The 16338-nt window shown below is 45.1% G+C and overlaps 1 protein-coding gene across 1 annotated transcript in view; it reads right to left on the bottom strand.

Annotated features, from left to right (window-relative positions):
• The window catches only part of WDFY1 (WD repeat and FYVE domain containing 1), a 46504-nt gene extending 34221 nt beyond the window's left edge, over positions 1-12283 (bottom strand). Inside the window, exon 1 of the mRNA XM_040639839.1 lies at positions 12053-12283. Within this exon, the coding sequence (XP_040495773.1) occupies positions 12053-12189 (137 nt within the window). The 5' untranslated portion in view covers positions 12190-12283. The remainder of the gene's footprint in view (positions 1-12052) is intronic.
• Between the last annotated feature and the right edge of the window lie 4055 nt (positions 12284-16338).

The raw sequence follows: 16338 nt of genomic DNA, 5'->3' as shown, positions 1-16338 counted from the left end.
ACATGTTCACCTTTGCCAGGCTCTATTTTTAAGTCGTTTTAAAACAATAGTCTGATATTTTTCCAAAAGGTACTTAGAAAGGAAATGTGTCATTTCTTTCGGAGCCTACATAACATTTTTTCAGAGTTCTCCATGCTACTATTACCTACGCCAATCTCCTCTGCCCTCCTAGTTGGAGAAGCTTGGGCTTACACATAGCTACGGTATTTCCACGGGTAGGTGAGAAAAGGTATTTCTATATTAGACGGTAATGTTCTATATGCATCACCACACTGGATGCCCACCACCACCATCACTGTATTTGTCTATCGTTCTTCAGCTAGGTGGATGATCCGTTTATTTTCAGGATAAAGGAGAAGCCAAAGTTGGACTGTATTTTTTTATTTTAAATATTTCAGACCGAAATGTGTTTAAAATATATCGCTGTACAGGGCTAAGCAAACGAACAACTGAAAACAACAATAAAATGTCATTTCTAGGGTTCTCGTAATTTTCGGCCAGCACTGTAAATCAGAACTAACTCTGGTGAGAATTTGTTCCATGTACTGAGAAAAATGTTTCCTGCCTAATATTGCTGCTGCTACTACTACTACTAATAGTACTGACAACAACAAAAGATTTAGGAATTCCATGCTTGGCAACTGATTCTGAAGAAATTATTTAATAGGAAAAAAAGAATTGCACATTACAAAAAAGTTCCTATGAGCATTATTCAAAGGAGTAAAAACTGGGGGGAAATGTTAAATAATGAATGGGTTAAAGGCATATTAATTCAATAGCTTACGTAGTCATTACAAATAGTTCTGAAAATCATGGGTTCAGATAAGCCATTGAGTTCGTATGCTTACGCGGTCATTAAAAATAGTTGGGAAGACCATGACCCCATGAGAAAATGTTTATGAAATGTTAATTTTTTTGTAAAAAATAAAAAGCATAATGTAAAATGATAAATCTAACTACTGTAATTGGGCTGAGCCAGGCTGGATAGGACACGTAGGAGAGAAGGAACACACCCGTAAAGCAGTGGAGGTCTTCAGCTCCTTTGGGGCTGGGGGGTCCTGGAGCCCTGAGACTCAGAGAACCGCAGGGTCCCCAACCTCCACTCAGTAAGCAGAACAAGCCAACAATTAAACAACTCCTCCCGAGCCCTGAGGCACTCAAGGATGTATTTGTTCAACTTCAAGGCAGCTATCTAAATGTGAAGACTAGGGGCGCCCGGGGGGCTCATTAAGTGGCTTCCTTCGGCTCAGGTCATGACCTCCAGGTTCTGGGATCCAGCCCCGCATCGGACTCCCTGCTCAGCGGGGAGTTTACTTCTCCCTCTGCCCCTCACCCCACTCATGCTCTCTCTCTTTCAAGTAAATAAAATTTTATAAATAAATAAATGTGAAGACTGTGCACTCCCTGGGAATGTGTCCGTTAAATCATTCCCAACAAGAGCAAACAAGGCTGAGGAGTAAAACAGGCATCGGACCGAAGCTCCGGGGCACGAGCAGCACTGGAATCAGAGACAACTTCAAGTAGGCTGCAGCCACTTCTCTTTAGGAAGGCAGAGCCTAAGAGGCTCTGGTCATCGCTCACTGAGGGCTCTCCTTCCGAGGCTGGTACTGTCTTCCACAGAAACTCCTGCCATGGGTGAGGCCTGGGCGTCTGGAGCTTGTCGTGCCCCCATCGAGTCTAGTCGGGGATCTGATGCATCCACGGAGGTCAGTGCAGAGGGCCAAGGATGCCCAGAGCTAACACAGAGACACAGACCCACGGACCGGGACTCCAGGGCTAGAGGGGCCGGGTGGACACAACCTTGAGAATGTCACCCCCCAAGAGAAGTGAGCAGGGGGCACAACTGGGTGAAGGAATCAGATGCAGAAAGGCAGGAAAGAGAAGACCCCAAAAGACACAGGGCTGCCAGGCCTGAAAGACACAAGGGAATCCACTGTGCCTCTGGACACACGGGTCCCTCCTTGACTTCTAAGTTCACAGCAGTGAACTGCAGTGGCAGACAAAGCTACTTCCCGTATTCCAGAAAACACATCAGGATCCAAGAAAGGCTACTGTCGGCTGAGAACATGATGCCACATCCTCATGCAAAGACGACAGCCAAGACCTGCATTTTATACCCACGGAGGCAAAGGTAAGGAGAGTCAAAGTCCCAAATCAAACAAACCAACGTAAGTCTGTTTAGTTCTTTTATCCAATTGTACTGCTCTTTTATCAGAGGATGATGAAAATTCACATTTCAAAACATTACAAAAATAAGTAATTCAAAACAAAGCAGCTTTATATGGTAAATAATAAGTAAAACAAATTAAAAAAACAAAACGCTTTTCAGAGAATTCCACGTTTTATCCTCCAAAGTAATAACCCCTAAACAATAAGGAGACATGAAGAATTAAATTACTTTTTCACTCCAAACAAATCTAGAATGTGGAAAAGTCTACGTCTAACTTCAAAGCTCTCATTTAGTTCAAAGAAATCCTAACTTCTGTGCCAAATAGCAACAGTGACTCTAACAAAATCTTTCTCAATTAACATGTATTTTGTTTTATTTCAAATTTTTATTTAAATTCTAGCTAACATACAGTGTAATATTGGTTTCAGGAGTAGAATTCAGTGATTCATTACTTACATACAATACCCAGGGCTCATCACAAGTGCTCTCCTTCACCCCATCCCCCATCGAGCCCCTCCCCCGCCCACCTCCCTCCAGCCACCCTCAGTGTGTTCTTTATGGTTAAGAGTCTCTAATAGTTCATTTCCCTCTCTCTTTTTTTTCTTTCCATATGTTCATCTGTTTTGTTTCTTAAATTCCACAAATGAGTGACATCATACAGCATTTGTCTTTCTCTGACTTATTTTGCTTAGCATAATACACTCTAGCTCCATCCATGTCATTGCAAATGGTAAGAGCTCATTCTTTTTGATGGCGGAGAAATATTCTGTTATATATACACACATACACACACGTATGTACATATATTATATATATATATAACACTCCAATATATATATAATATATATACACATACACACACATCTTCTTTATCCATTCATCAGTTAATGGGTATTTATTTTTACAATAAAATAAGCTAGGGAAGAGAAAAAGTTATTAAGAAAATCATAAGGAAAAGAAAATACATTTACAGTACCATACTGTAAAAAATCCACATATAAGTGGGCCTGCACAGTCCAAAGCCACGTTGTTCAAGAGTGAACTGTACTTGCTGTTTTAAGCCACTGAATTTTGAAGTGGTTTGTTTCATAGCAATAACTAAATGATACTATGCTCTTTCAAAAACAGAATACCTTTTTTTTTTTTAAGATTTTATTTATTTATTTGACAGAGGGGGGGGGAGAGAGAGAGAGCGCGCGCACACACAAGCAGGGGGAGTGGCAGGCAGAGGGAGAGGGAAAAGAAGGCTCCCCACTGTGCAAAGAGTCCCACACAGGGCTCTATCCAGGACCCCAGGATCACTACCTGAGCCCAAGGCAGACGCTTAACTGACTGAGCCACCCAGGCACCCCTAGAATACCTTTAAGAATACTTACGATTCTGACCTTAAAATAAAACATAAAAATAGCATATGGCATTTACTGAGTATCAAGGATTTAAAAGTACTAAATAAACAAGTAAGTCCACTTTAACTTTGACCTGACAGGATCCTCACTTTGCACAGATGCTAACTTGAATCCCAAGAAACTAAAGAAGTTACTGTAAAGCATAAACGAAGTTATTACTCTTAATTAAATAATATTCAATATTTTTCATCCTATCAAGGATCAAAATTCTGCATGTTCTTTTACCCCACTACAGTAAATACATGAAAAGAAGACTAAAAACCACAGGTCTGGTTAAGAATGAAGTATTTATTCCAGCGAGACTAGTCTGTGATCTTCTCAAAGATATGCCTGATGATCAGAATAGGTAGAAAAGCTCCTTTCATTTCTTCTAGTCCCTTTGACTCCCTCAAAGAGCTGATTAAAAGCAAGTTAAAAATGTGCTTTAAGAAATCACCAAGTCTATAAAGCCTCATCTGTTTAAGCTAGAAAGAGGAGGAACGAAGATTGATTCCAAGCATGGTTCTTCTTGTGAAAAGCACTGGCCTGCAAACCAGAAGGCATCTTGTGGGAGTACTGATTAATATCATTTTTAAACCAACTCCATGAGGCCACACATCTGGATTCAATACATTTTATTCTCCAGTATGATTACCTTGAAAATCATGCCCACGCTTTGATAAATAGATTCAAAAAGCACACCAGTCCTTTGGTAAAATCCCAAGGCCAAATTCTGTCTCGCCCGACACATCAGCATTTCTAAAACAAGGTCTTTTTCTTTTTTCTTCTTTTTTTAAGTAGGCTCTGAGCCCAGTGTGGGGCCCACTGCGTGGCTTGAATACACGACCCTGAGATCAAGACCCGAGCTAAAAACAAGAGGTGGGCGCCCAACTGACTGCGCCACCCAGGCGCCCTTTTTTACATTTCTCAAAAAACACTCTAATTAAACCAAAACAGCTAAATGAAGGAAATTCAACCATTTTTACATTATAAACTGATATACCAGGATTACTGAATTAACCAATTAAAGACAGAATACAGAGGATAGCACATGTTACAGATTAAGCCCAAGGCCTGATTCTTTTAAATTCTTACAATAGTAAAATTTGAGGAAATCTGATTTTCTAGTCACTCTTAGGGCTGCTGATACTATTTCATATCTTGATAAATCACCAAACATTTCTGTTACCTTCAGCAAAGGGTATTTTTTCCTACTCTGACTACCTCCAGGGGCTACAGACACAATGTGTCGTTCTAGGAGCCTCCATGCTTTCTCTAACATTAGGATGTGAGCCTACAAGAGAAAGAAAAGGATATGGTCATCAGTGCAATCTGCTTTTATCAAATAAATAGCAGTTTCCTTTCAGCCAAGTCTCCTGAACTCTGCCCTCTTCATTCCTGCTATAGAAAGAAGCCTTTCTCCTTTGGTAACAAAGGGGGGAAACACTAGATTTTTATTGAATTGACTATCTAAACGGAAAGGCAGGGAAACCAGCCTCTTTTTACCGAGGAGAATTAGATTGGCTGAGAAAAATTTAAATTTCCAACTCCTTTTACAGTCTAGGGAAGGAATTCTGAACAGCTTCAACTGCCCATGACGGTGACTCTCGGATTCCTGATTTTGACACAGGCAGATTTCTATCCCGAGCGGAAGGCCACTTACGAGGCATCTCCACCAGCTCCTAAATGAGGAATGCCCCTCCAGAAGCCAGACGGATGGTTTTCTACTTGCAGATGTTTTCTTTTTCACTTGAGGAACCTTCCTGCTGTTACCTGTTCACCGTCAGCATCAAAATGATTTTTTGTGACCTCTGTGCCAGCAAGAAGGCTAAAAGCCATCAGAACCTCTAGCGGCAGGAACAATCCAGGCAGGATGCCGTCCACGTAGGGCCCATGCAACACTTTCTTAACTTACCAAAAAAGTTCAAACTCTATCCATAGCCTACGTGTCTCGAAACACAACGTTAAACCAACCCCCCAAAAGCAGAGTTTGAGGCAGTAAGGAAGAGTAGCCTTGTTTCCAATTCTGTTCCACGCTTCTTTCTTCCTACCAGGTCTGTTTATTGATTCCCTCAAACAGTTGAGAGACCACTGAACACCTGCTTTCCTTGTGGGAGTCTGGACTGTTGGCAAGTGCCAGGCAGAGGGTACCTACATGACCAGCCCCTAATAAAAGCAGTGGGGACAGAGTCTCTAATGAGTCTCCTGGGAGACAATATTTTACGCATGTGGTCATAACTCAGTGCTGGAGGAATGGAGCACTTCCTGTGTGACTCTCCACAGGGCAAGGACTCACGGAAGCTCACGCTGCTTTCCTCTGGACTTCACCCCATACCTTTCCTCCCACCGATTCTGTTTGTGTCCCTTTGCCGTAATAAATCATGGCCCTGAGGACGACTGTATGTTGGCAGTCCTCCTAATGAATCAACAAACTGAGGGGTGGTCTTGGGGCCCCCGGAACACAGCAGGGCAAAGATTTTATAATGGAAAACTCATGCCTGACATGACTTGTGACCAATATGGAAATGATGAGAAGACACAACCCAAAGATAGTTACAAGAACTTAGGTTTGTAAGTGACTTTCAAAATGGTTATTGTCCTACTTCATACAGAAAAAAATTGTTTTATTTACACACACATAAAGCAGACATCTTTAGCTTTTGTTGAGATTAAAATTATTCCATGGGAAATAATAGTAGCCAACACATACACAGTGCTTTCCCTGTGCTGGGCACTGTTCAATGCACTTTGCATCTTAATTAATCCAATTCTCACAAAACCTTGAGGTAGGTACTGTCCCCATTTTACAGATGAGAAAACTGTGGCACAGAAAGAATAAGCAACCTGCCCACGGTCACGCGGCTGGGATTCAAACGCAGGCATTCTGGATCCAGAGTCTGCTCTCGACTATGCGATAAGAAAATGATCTTCACAATGAAGGGCCATTCCAACCACAGAGGAATAAATGCTTCCTGCCTTCTCACTTCTTCCTTTTATTTTCTAACACAAATCAGAATCTACTTTTAGGCACTGTGTGACAACAAAAACACAGCAGTTAACACCCTGGGTTTCTGTAAAAGTCAACAGCTTCCAGCTATGGCAGGTTTTCCCCTAAGCATAACACTTAAAAATCAAGTTGTTGATGCAAAATTGCTTCCACGCGAACAGTTAGCAAATATATAATTTTTCCCTCAAACTACCTTAATACGCTTAGAAATGTCGGAAAGGAAACAAGTATATCAGAGTAAATAGCTGGTATAACAGCAGCAAGAAAAGCAGATGCTGGGGGCGCCTGGGTAGCGCAGTCGTTAAGCGTCTGCCTTCCGCTCAGGGCGTGATCCCGGTGTTCCAGAATCGAGTCCCACATCGGGCTCCTCCGCTGGGAGCCTGCTTCTTCCTCTCTCACTCCCCTGCTGTGTTCCCTCTCTCGCTGGCTGTCTATCACAGAAATAATAAATAAAATTTTTAAAAAAAGAAAGAAAAGCAGATGCTACCCAAATACGTTAAAAGTTGGATTTCTCTAATTGTTACTGTTTACCAGCCGAAGTGCAATATCCTACAATATTGCAAAACACAGCAGATCTGCCTTTGCTTGACTTCGGCCAGGCAACTGAGCACCACCGTGGCCTCCGGGCCCCTGATGCAGCAGCATAAGCACGCTTGTCCTCCAACTGTTTTCCAAAAACGAAGACGGCAAGACTGCAGCCTTATTTCTAAGGCTTTTTCATACAATTTTTTCTTTTAAAAATTCTATCCTTCTGCTTTCTTTTATGAAATTTTTGGTGCAGTCCACAGCAAAAAAAAAAAAAAAAGTCAAAAGGCAAACGTGTCCAGGGAATGGGTTTCCCGTGGTCTTACCACATTTCAGTTTTGTTCGGAAAGCTGAGTCTCGTTTTCTGTTCCCACTATCAGGAAAATGATTGCTGTAGTTCAAGTTCTTCAACTTACCATTCAGGTTAGTACTTCTATTTTTAGAGTTTCCTGACTAGAGAGAGAGACAGTCCTACTTTACTGATTCAAAACTTTTTTTTTTTTTTAAGTTTTACAAACGTAGCATACTTGTTGGCATGCTGAAAAATGCCGGTTCCCAAGTTCAGGCAACTGCAAACTAAAGTTAAAAACACAAATTCAGGTCTCGTGTAACAAAAGAGTTTGGGGTAATTATGACTCTAACAAAATCTAGGTGAAGGCACACAAGAGAGAAGTTGCCATTTTCTGCTAACCCTTTGTGGCACAGGAACTCTGACGGTCTCGGATCAGACCACCAAGCTCGCTGCCCAAACCATTCCCAGGGACTCCAGGCCGACGGAATTAGGCTCGGTATTCCACGTGGGTTTAATACCCTTTGAGGGGATCGTGTGTATTCAGATTTGTCTTACACAGTTTGGTTTTAATGGGAAATCGATGGGAACATGTAAATGACTCCAGGCAAATACATCCCGGAAACTGACAGAAAAGAGGACGAAGTATAAAGTGCTCGCTCCCAGTGGGCTTGCACAGGCAAGCACCATGACGAGTAACTCTCTCGTAGAAAGTAGTTCTCAAAGTGGGGTTCCTGGACCAGCAAGAACAGCATCCACATCACTGGGAACTTGGAAGAAATGCCAACTCTCAGGCCCCACCCCAGCCTCACTGAATCGGAAGCTGATATGTGCTCAGGTATGTGAACCACCGTCTAGAAAGACCGGATAAATAGGTACATGCAGCCTAAACCAGGGTGTCTCAACCACGGCGCTCCCGACATCTGGAGCTGGTACTTCTCTCTGTGCGGTACTTACTGTCCTGTGCGTTATAGGACACGGAGCAGCATCTCTGGCCTCTACCCACTGATGCCAGCAACACCCTCCTGTAGTCCTGACACCAAAAGGTCTCCAGATCCTGCCAAATGGCCCTGTGGGCCAAAATCACCCCTCCTTGCAAACCACTGGCCTCATTTAGAAAAATGGACACTAACTTCAGGTGACCCTCACATCTTTCACTTTTTCTCTCAGAACACTCTTGAGCCAGTTCTCACTGCTTTTAGCTTTTATAAAATGAATTAACTTCAGCTGGAGCCTACTTTAAATGTTAGTACTGTTCTGAGCATTAAAGCAGAAGTTATACAGAAAAGGTAGAAGCTTTGTTTAAACAAAACAAAACAAAACAAAACCCTGAAAACTAAAAGAAGGAAGGATAACTAAATCACAGCAAAAGGTAGAATCCTATCATTTTACACCTGCTCCTGGACAGTCAATCGTTGACAGATGCTGCCTGGATACGGTTTCTTCCCATGTGCAGCACAACTGCACGCATGGCAGAAAGAACTAGAGTCTCCGATTCAGACCTGGGTTCAATCTTAGTCCAATCAGTAGCTACGAGGCCTGGGGGAGTGACTGCAGTATCCTTTGTGCCTCCGTTTCCTAAACTGTCAAAGGCCCGCTGCAATAGGATGCATATGCCCACCTTCTGTTCTAGAACACCCCCAGCGGGGCCTGGGGACAGCACCTGCAGTTACACGCACCGCTGCTTCTGCAGGAGAACGCACGAGCACTCACACTGCACGGGATAAATAAAGATTACAAGCAGTCTTGTCTCTTCAGGGCAAGTTTTAGCATCAGTAAGTTTTCAGGCCCAGTTTACAAACACACAAACCAACCCACCTTTGACTTTTAGAATACACTGAATTTTGGAGCTACTGATAAGGGTAGTGACTGTACTCCCCCCCTCACGGCGGGGGGGGGGTAGGGGGTGTGAGGACTGGATGCAGCCACGTACATAGGTGGGGATGGATGGATAGAGAGAAGGGACTTTTAAAAGGTTCTGGATGGATAGAGAGAAGGGACTTTTAAAAGGTTAGCCATTGTTATTTCCAAAGTATAAACTTTCATCATGTCACTTACTTTGAATTCTTTGATGGTTCCTCACTACATGCAGACTAAAGTCAAATTCCCAAGAGTGGTGCACAGGGAAGGCCCTTCCAAAACTGGACACTAGGCCTTCCAGCTCTCAGGACTCTCCCCTGCCATGGCCACTCATACACCCTTTGATCAGGTCAGCTAGAAGTAACTGTGGTCCTCTATTGCCTCCTGTTCTTTCCATCTGCCTGCCACAGGGCTGTGCACCCTCCTTCCTTCACACAGCCCACTCCTCTATCCAGTGACATCTCCCAAGGCTGTCCTTAAACCCTGGCCCTTGAGGACACTCTTTCCTCTGTGTCTCCCCAATACCCTGGAAGCTGAGATCACAGGGGCATCTCTTCACCAGTCTGTCCAGCCCTTTGGAAACAGAGATTTTGGCGTCACTGTCTTTCTACCCCACAGGTCCAGCCCACAGTATCTAATAAGTACCTGTTTGATGATTAAGGGCAGTCAGTGTTCTGTTTCCCTAATATGCTGGTTTCATCAGGTCAAGGGCCATAAAAATCAATGAATCGGAAGTCAGGAGGGCAGATGCTGTGACTTTTGATCCCTCTTGTATTCCCTGAGCCTGGCACTCAATAGGTACAGTATTTCTAAATCTATGAATGAATGAATATACGAATGCATGAATGAATAATTGAAGTATATGACACGTATCTATGACAGTGTAAAGACGCACCACCACATCCAACAACAAAAAAAAACCCACAGCCACGTGCTTTCATAAATCCCATAAAGTAAGGCACCTGCTCAAAAATGTCCTACCTTCAAGGAAGCTCCAGGGACCCGAAACACAAATTAGAAACACAAGGCTCCAACCCTCTCCTGGTCCTGTCATCAGCCAGGGCCCTACTGGGCCCCAGTGAAAAAATGAGCTGATCTAAGGCTCCCCCAGAACATTTCAGTCCCAGAGCAGCTAAGTAATCACTTCCCATAAAACATTTATCAGCACTGCTCCTGGACAGTAATTTCAAATATTCAGCAATCTACCCAATATGCATGAGTCACGGATAAGATATTTTACTGAATAAGATAACTAAGTTTTATAAAATGTTATCTGCATCTAAGTTCATATCATGCAAATATCATTATTGTGTCCTTTGCCCTTTTTTTCCACATTCCCTTCTTCTCCCTGTGGCCCATGCATCCCCTTCTCCTTTTCCCTTACTGCTTCTGCACACCAGCACCCAGGTCCTTCCAATCACTCCCCACCCCCTTTGAGGTCAGCTACATGCAAATGAGCTGGAAAGACTACCGCCTGCTCACAACAAACCGACTCAAAAAGCAAAATACAAAGGTCAAGTAGGCACTGGGGGCTTTAGGTTTTCTGTTCCCAATCAGGACAGGCCCTCAAAAGCTTCAACTACAAAAGGATGGTCTATGCTGTCAGCTCTAAGGGGACAGCAAGTACGTTCCATCTTGCAGAAGGCCTTTATGACTTTTGGAATATCACCATTTAAGAGCACTCATTGTAGCAAGGAAACACAATTTCACTCAGCAAACAGCAGTCTTTTCCTCCACATTTCCACCGTAAAGCCACGAACCTTTTAAACGTTTAGGGTTTTAAAAACACTAAGGTTTTTAAAACAAATAATATCTCTGCAATCCAATCACACAGCCCTGGGCAGACCAAGGAGCTGGAAAGAGATGACTTTAGGTGCACAGAAACATGCTTTAGCTATGAGTTTAATTCTTTATGGCAAGTCATACTGGTTTGCCGTTAACGGTGAAAAATAAATTTTTCTTTAAAATAAAAGCACCCAACCTTTTCAAAAATAAGTCTCTTTTACGAAAACAAACAAACAAACCAACAACTATGTAGTAAATAAAAAGAGTTCAGATGGATCTGGCAGCTGTAAAAAAATAACTGATCTAGGGAGTTGGTGTTGCGCGAAAAGAGTTGTCAACCCCAGAGTAAAGCAGAAGTAAGAGAGTGAAAGCCCCCAGAGGTCTGTTAAGAGAAGGGAATCCCTGGCACCAGGACCCGCGGTAACCTGCCTCCAGTGCTCCTGGCTCCAAGGCTTGGAACCTACCGCGGAGTGCGAAGCACCCCCCCACCCCCGCCCCACAGAGATCGCGACGCTTTCGAGGAGCAAGCAAAACCCCACAAAGGAGAGCAGGGACGGGGTTCCCGGGCTGGAAGGGGCGCGATGGAACTGGGGTTGCCAGGCTGGAAGGGGCGAGGATCCGGAGCTAGACAGGCGCGTGGGGGTCACTGACCGGAGGGGCTCAAGGGGACGGGGGTCCCCTGCTGAGGGGCGGGTCCGGAGTCCCAGGCTGGAAGGGGAGAGGATCCCGAGCTATATGGTGGCGCGGTGGGGGTTCCTGACTGAAAGGGCGCACTACTGGGACAGGGGTCCCGGGCTGGAAGGACGCAGTAGGACCGCGGGGCGGTCCGGAGGGGCGCGGTGGGACCAGGGTCCCGAGCTAGAGGGTGAAGGTCCCGGACTGGATGGGGGTGGCGAGATCCCCGGGGCCGACGCCTACTCTACGCGGACAGGGACGAGGCCGCCGACCCCACTGCCCCCACACCCCGTCGCCGGCGGGAGTACGGGCCGTCCCAATCGCGCCTTGGCAGTCCACCACCCGTCGGCCCTTACCTGTCCTCGCTGGCCGTGATGACGCCGTCCTCCTTGGGGATGAGCAGCGCCGCCGTGACGGCGTCCTGATGCCCCTCGATCTTGCTCAGCAGCACCGGACGGCTGCTCTGCGGCCTGGAGTGGATCTCGGCCGCCATGTTCGCGCGGCGGCGGCGGCGGCGGCGGCGGCGGCGGCGGCGAAGGCGGCGGTAGCAGCCTCCCCGGCGGGCGGCCCATCAGCTGATGGCCGGGCGGGCGGGCGGGGACGCGCCGGTTCTGCTCCGGCTCCCGGGGCCGCGTGGGCGCCGCGCCGCCGTAAGCTCCCGAGTGCTGTCGCCCGAGCCCGTATTGCCTGGGGAAGCCGCGCAGCCAAAACTCGGAGGACGGGAGAGGGCCCCAGAGGGCGTCTGCCCCGGACTGGGAACATGAGAAAGGTTGAAAGGTGAAGGCATTCACCCAGGAATGGATTGAGCAGTCGGAAAGGACGAGGACTTGTCCTGCAAACAAGAGCCATCTGGAATTAATAATACTACATTGTGTTTATTCTAAGAAGCCATTGTTTGGAAGACGTTCCGAGATGTTGGAAGTGTGAAAAAAATATAGTGCAGTTTAGATCCTTGAAAGACAGTCAGTGACACTCATTGAGTGGTGACTATATACCAGACGCTATCCCAGTTTCTTTACACGGATTGTCTTATTTAATGTTGATAACAACTTTAAGAAATGGAGAGATATGTGCTCTTGTATTCTCATTTTAGAGACGAGAAAACCGGACCACGGAGAAGTTAAATCACTTGCTTAAGGTCGCACAGCTATTAGAGAAAAGCACCCCTGGAACTCCAGGAGCTGGCTTGGTAGTATGAGCCAGGCGTCTGCGTTGCTGGGAGCTGGCCCGGTGCTCACAGCTGGTTCTTGCGGAACATAAACACTAGACAATGCCACTCCATAATCATAAACACAGCAAAACATGAAATTGTTCCAGCCACAAAAATGAACAAACATCCCTCTATTCTGGCGAATAAGAGTGACTCCTATTTATTTACCAATTACAGCATTAGCCTCTGCCTAGTCTTCCTCCCTCTAGACAAAATTAAAACCTCCAATCATAGAATTATCCCCATTTCCTGATAGCATCCAGTCCCGTCCAGAAGAAAGCCTTTTTTCCTTAAACCCTCCCTAAAATCACCTAATACAAACTTAAATCCCACAATAAGTTCTTTCAATCACCAATGCCCATGATACGCCTTCTCCTGCCAATAAGCAACCAACCCAACACGTTCAACTACAAGTGTGTTCCTGGTGGTTTTTGGCTGGAGCACATCAGTAGCTACTGAGTTAAAGGGTCATCATGGGGACCCAGAAAATCATTGACTCCAGAGACCTCTCTCTCCAACCCACACTCCCCCCAGACACACACACTGTATTATTCTGACTCATAAATTGCAGAATTCCAATAGAGCTGTGCCATACACAGGGCTATCCAGCACTTAAAATGTGATTAGTCCAAATTGAGTTATGGTATGAGTGCAAAATACACACCGAATATTAAATACTTAGTACGAAACAAAACAAAAAGATATTTCATTAATGATTTTCATATTGGTTACATGTTGAAATGGTAAAATTTAGATATATTGAGTTAGGTATTTTAAAAATTAATGTTACCTGTTTCTCGTTATTTTTTAATATAACTAATGAATTTTAAATCACACATGTGTTTCACATAACAGTCATTCGTGCATTTATTCATTTATTCAACAAACATGTATACCTACTAAGCACCGTATGCTGACAAGATGAATAAGACATGGTTCTTGAAAGGCTTTTACACTGTGATGACTAGACAGGCTGCTGAATGACATTTTCAAACAACAAATATTTATCGAGTGCCTGCTATGAGCCAGGCACCATTTTAAATGCAGCTGTGCCCCAAAGCAAAAAATCACTCTACCATTAGAAAGTATATTCCAGGGGCGCCTGGGTAGCGCAGTCATTAGGCGGCTGCCTTCGGCTCAGGGCGTGATCCTGGCGTTCCAGGATCGAGTCCCACATCGGGCTCCTCCGCTGGGAGCCTGCTTCTTCCTCTCCCACTCCCCCTGCTTGTGTTCCCTCTCTCGCTGGCTGTCTCTCTCTGTCAAAATAAATAAATAAAATCTTCAAAAAAAAAAAAAAAGAAAGTATATTCCAAGGAAAGAACCAGATAATAAAATAAATAACTAAATTATATAGTATATTAGAAGGTGTTAAGTGCTGTGGGGGAAAAAAAAAACCGCGAAGGGTGATAGGGACGATAAAGGGTAATGCAATTTTAAACAAGATGGTGTGGCAGATTTCAAGCTGCACTCCACAGATCCGCCTTCATTGAAGGGAGGAGGTCAGCAGACACTCTTGGCTTGCAGCTCCCTCAGGGTCTGCTTCGGCTGCAGAGAACCACCGTGGTTCAGCCATGCCCTACATGGGGCATCCCAAATTCAGTAACTAAGAGAGGAATATAAAGGCCTGGCCATGTCAGTCTGGTGCAAGGCAAGCTGATGAGCTCTCTCCCAGATTGCATCAGGCCTGTATTGCCACTGACTTCTGCCGAATCCTGTTATATCTGCCTCTCTTCACAGCTGTGGATTCCTAAGAAATATCCTGCACACCCTTCTCTGTCCTGGCATCTGCTTCAGAGAATGCAGCCTGAGGGAAGGCCTCATGGAGTAGGTGCCACCCGAGCCAAGAAGAAAAGTAGGGAGCAAACCATGTAGAAATGTGGAAGAAGTTCTCTCCAGAAAAGCAACAGCAAGTGCTAAGGCCGTGAGGTGAGAGCATGCCTGGGGTTTTCTAGGCCTGGCAGGGCAGCCAGTGTGGCTGGAGCAGAGTGAGTGAGAAGTACAGAGAGACGAGGAAGAAGGGTCACCAGACAGACCATGTCAAGCCCTGAGGCCATGGCTTTACTTTAAGTGAGATGGGAAGCCAGTGGAGGATTTTGAAGACAGAAAACTTAATCTACCTTCAGTCCTAAAAGGGAAGGGTGTCAGTAGGGAAGCCAATAAAATAAGGCGGTTGACAAGATGATGATGGCTTAGCATACAGTGCAGGTGGTAAGAAGACAGTGGAGTCTAGACATTTCTGGAAGGTGGAGCCAATGAGCTTTGTTGGACGTGGGGTATGAAAGAAAGAGGAGTCAGGATTTGTGGCATGACCAACTGGAGGAATGGAGCTGCCCTTTTACCAATCTGGGGAAGGTGTTTGGGCAAGAAGACAGGCAGTTCGGTTTTGGATTCCGAGGGCTTAGGGGGCCCGACTAAAGTTGGGTCAGGGGGAGAATCTTTGCCAGAGCCTAACATTAGAGATACTTAAGCTAAGGAGTAACATGCCTGGGTCTGCATTTCAGGGAGATGAATGAAGATGTACTGTGTCTAGGGAAGAGAGGAAGGTGCAAGATGTGTTTGGAGGTCCGGCAAGGAGCTAAGGATTGCCCTCAGGTAGCCGCTGTGAAAATAAACTGTAAAAGGACGTGGCACCTGGACAAAAGAGGGTGTTTGTGGAAATAGGAATAATTGAAGACATAGGAGGCCAAATTGGGTAACTAGAGTGGGGGACACTGATGCCATGAACAAGGAGACCACAGAAAGAGGTGCCCTTTGGGGGTCTAGATGTTCAGCATGCAACTCAAAATTGGCAATTCAGAGAAGTCTTCCTTTTGTGAACTAATATCAAAAACATTTATATTGACAGTTTAGTAGGAAAGTTTCCACTGAAGAGTGGAAGATAAAGGGGAAAAAAAGACTTATAATTCCACTCCTCTCATTTTGCTGTACTTTTTTCCAGTCTTTTTTTGCCGGGGGGCGGGGATACTTTAAAAAGTTTGTACTGTTAGAAATTTAGAATTTTGGTTATGTCAATATCCCTTAGTCTTGGGCTCCTGAAAAGAAGGCTTCTGGAGACAAGCTGAGCAAATATTTGCTCCTAAATAGTGACTGGATTGGTGGTCTGTAATTCTTATGACTAAATACGTATTGACAAGAAGTGTTTTCTTTTTTTGAGACTTCTAAGTGTTTTCTTTAGACTGCGATGAAGCACGTTTTTGCGGTAATGAGAAAGGAAAGAACAGGAAAGCAACTGACGGAGTAAAGTAACCTAACCCGCACATTTCCGGATTCAAACGCTCTTCAGTGCTGGCTCACCCAAAAGTAATCCCCAGGTGGGCGGGAACCAGAGCGCACATGCGCAGTAAATCTCAACGGCAGCCGCCCGCCCCCGCGTACCAGCCCCGCCCCGGCCTTGCTCAGCTCGCCTATTCCGGGGGGGGGGGGGGGGGGGGG

This window comes from Ursus maritimus, unplaced genomic scaffold, assembly GCF_017311325.1.
Source record: "Ursus maritimus isolate PB19 unplaced genomic scaffold, ASM1731132v1 scaffold_1, whole genome shotgun sequence".
Taxonomy (NCBI): Eukaryota; Metazoa; Chordata; class Mammalia; order Carnivora; family Ursidae; genus Ursus; species Ursus maritimus.
Note: the sequence above shows the minus strand (reverse complement) of the source record. Positions and strands in the feature narration are given on the sequence as shown.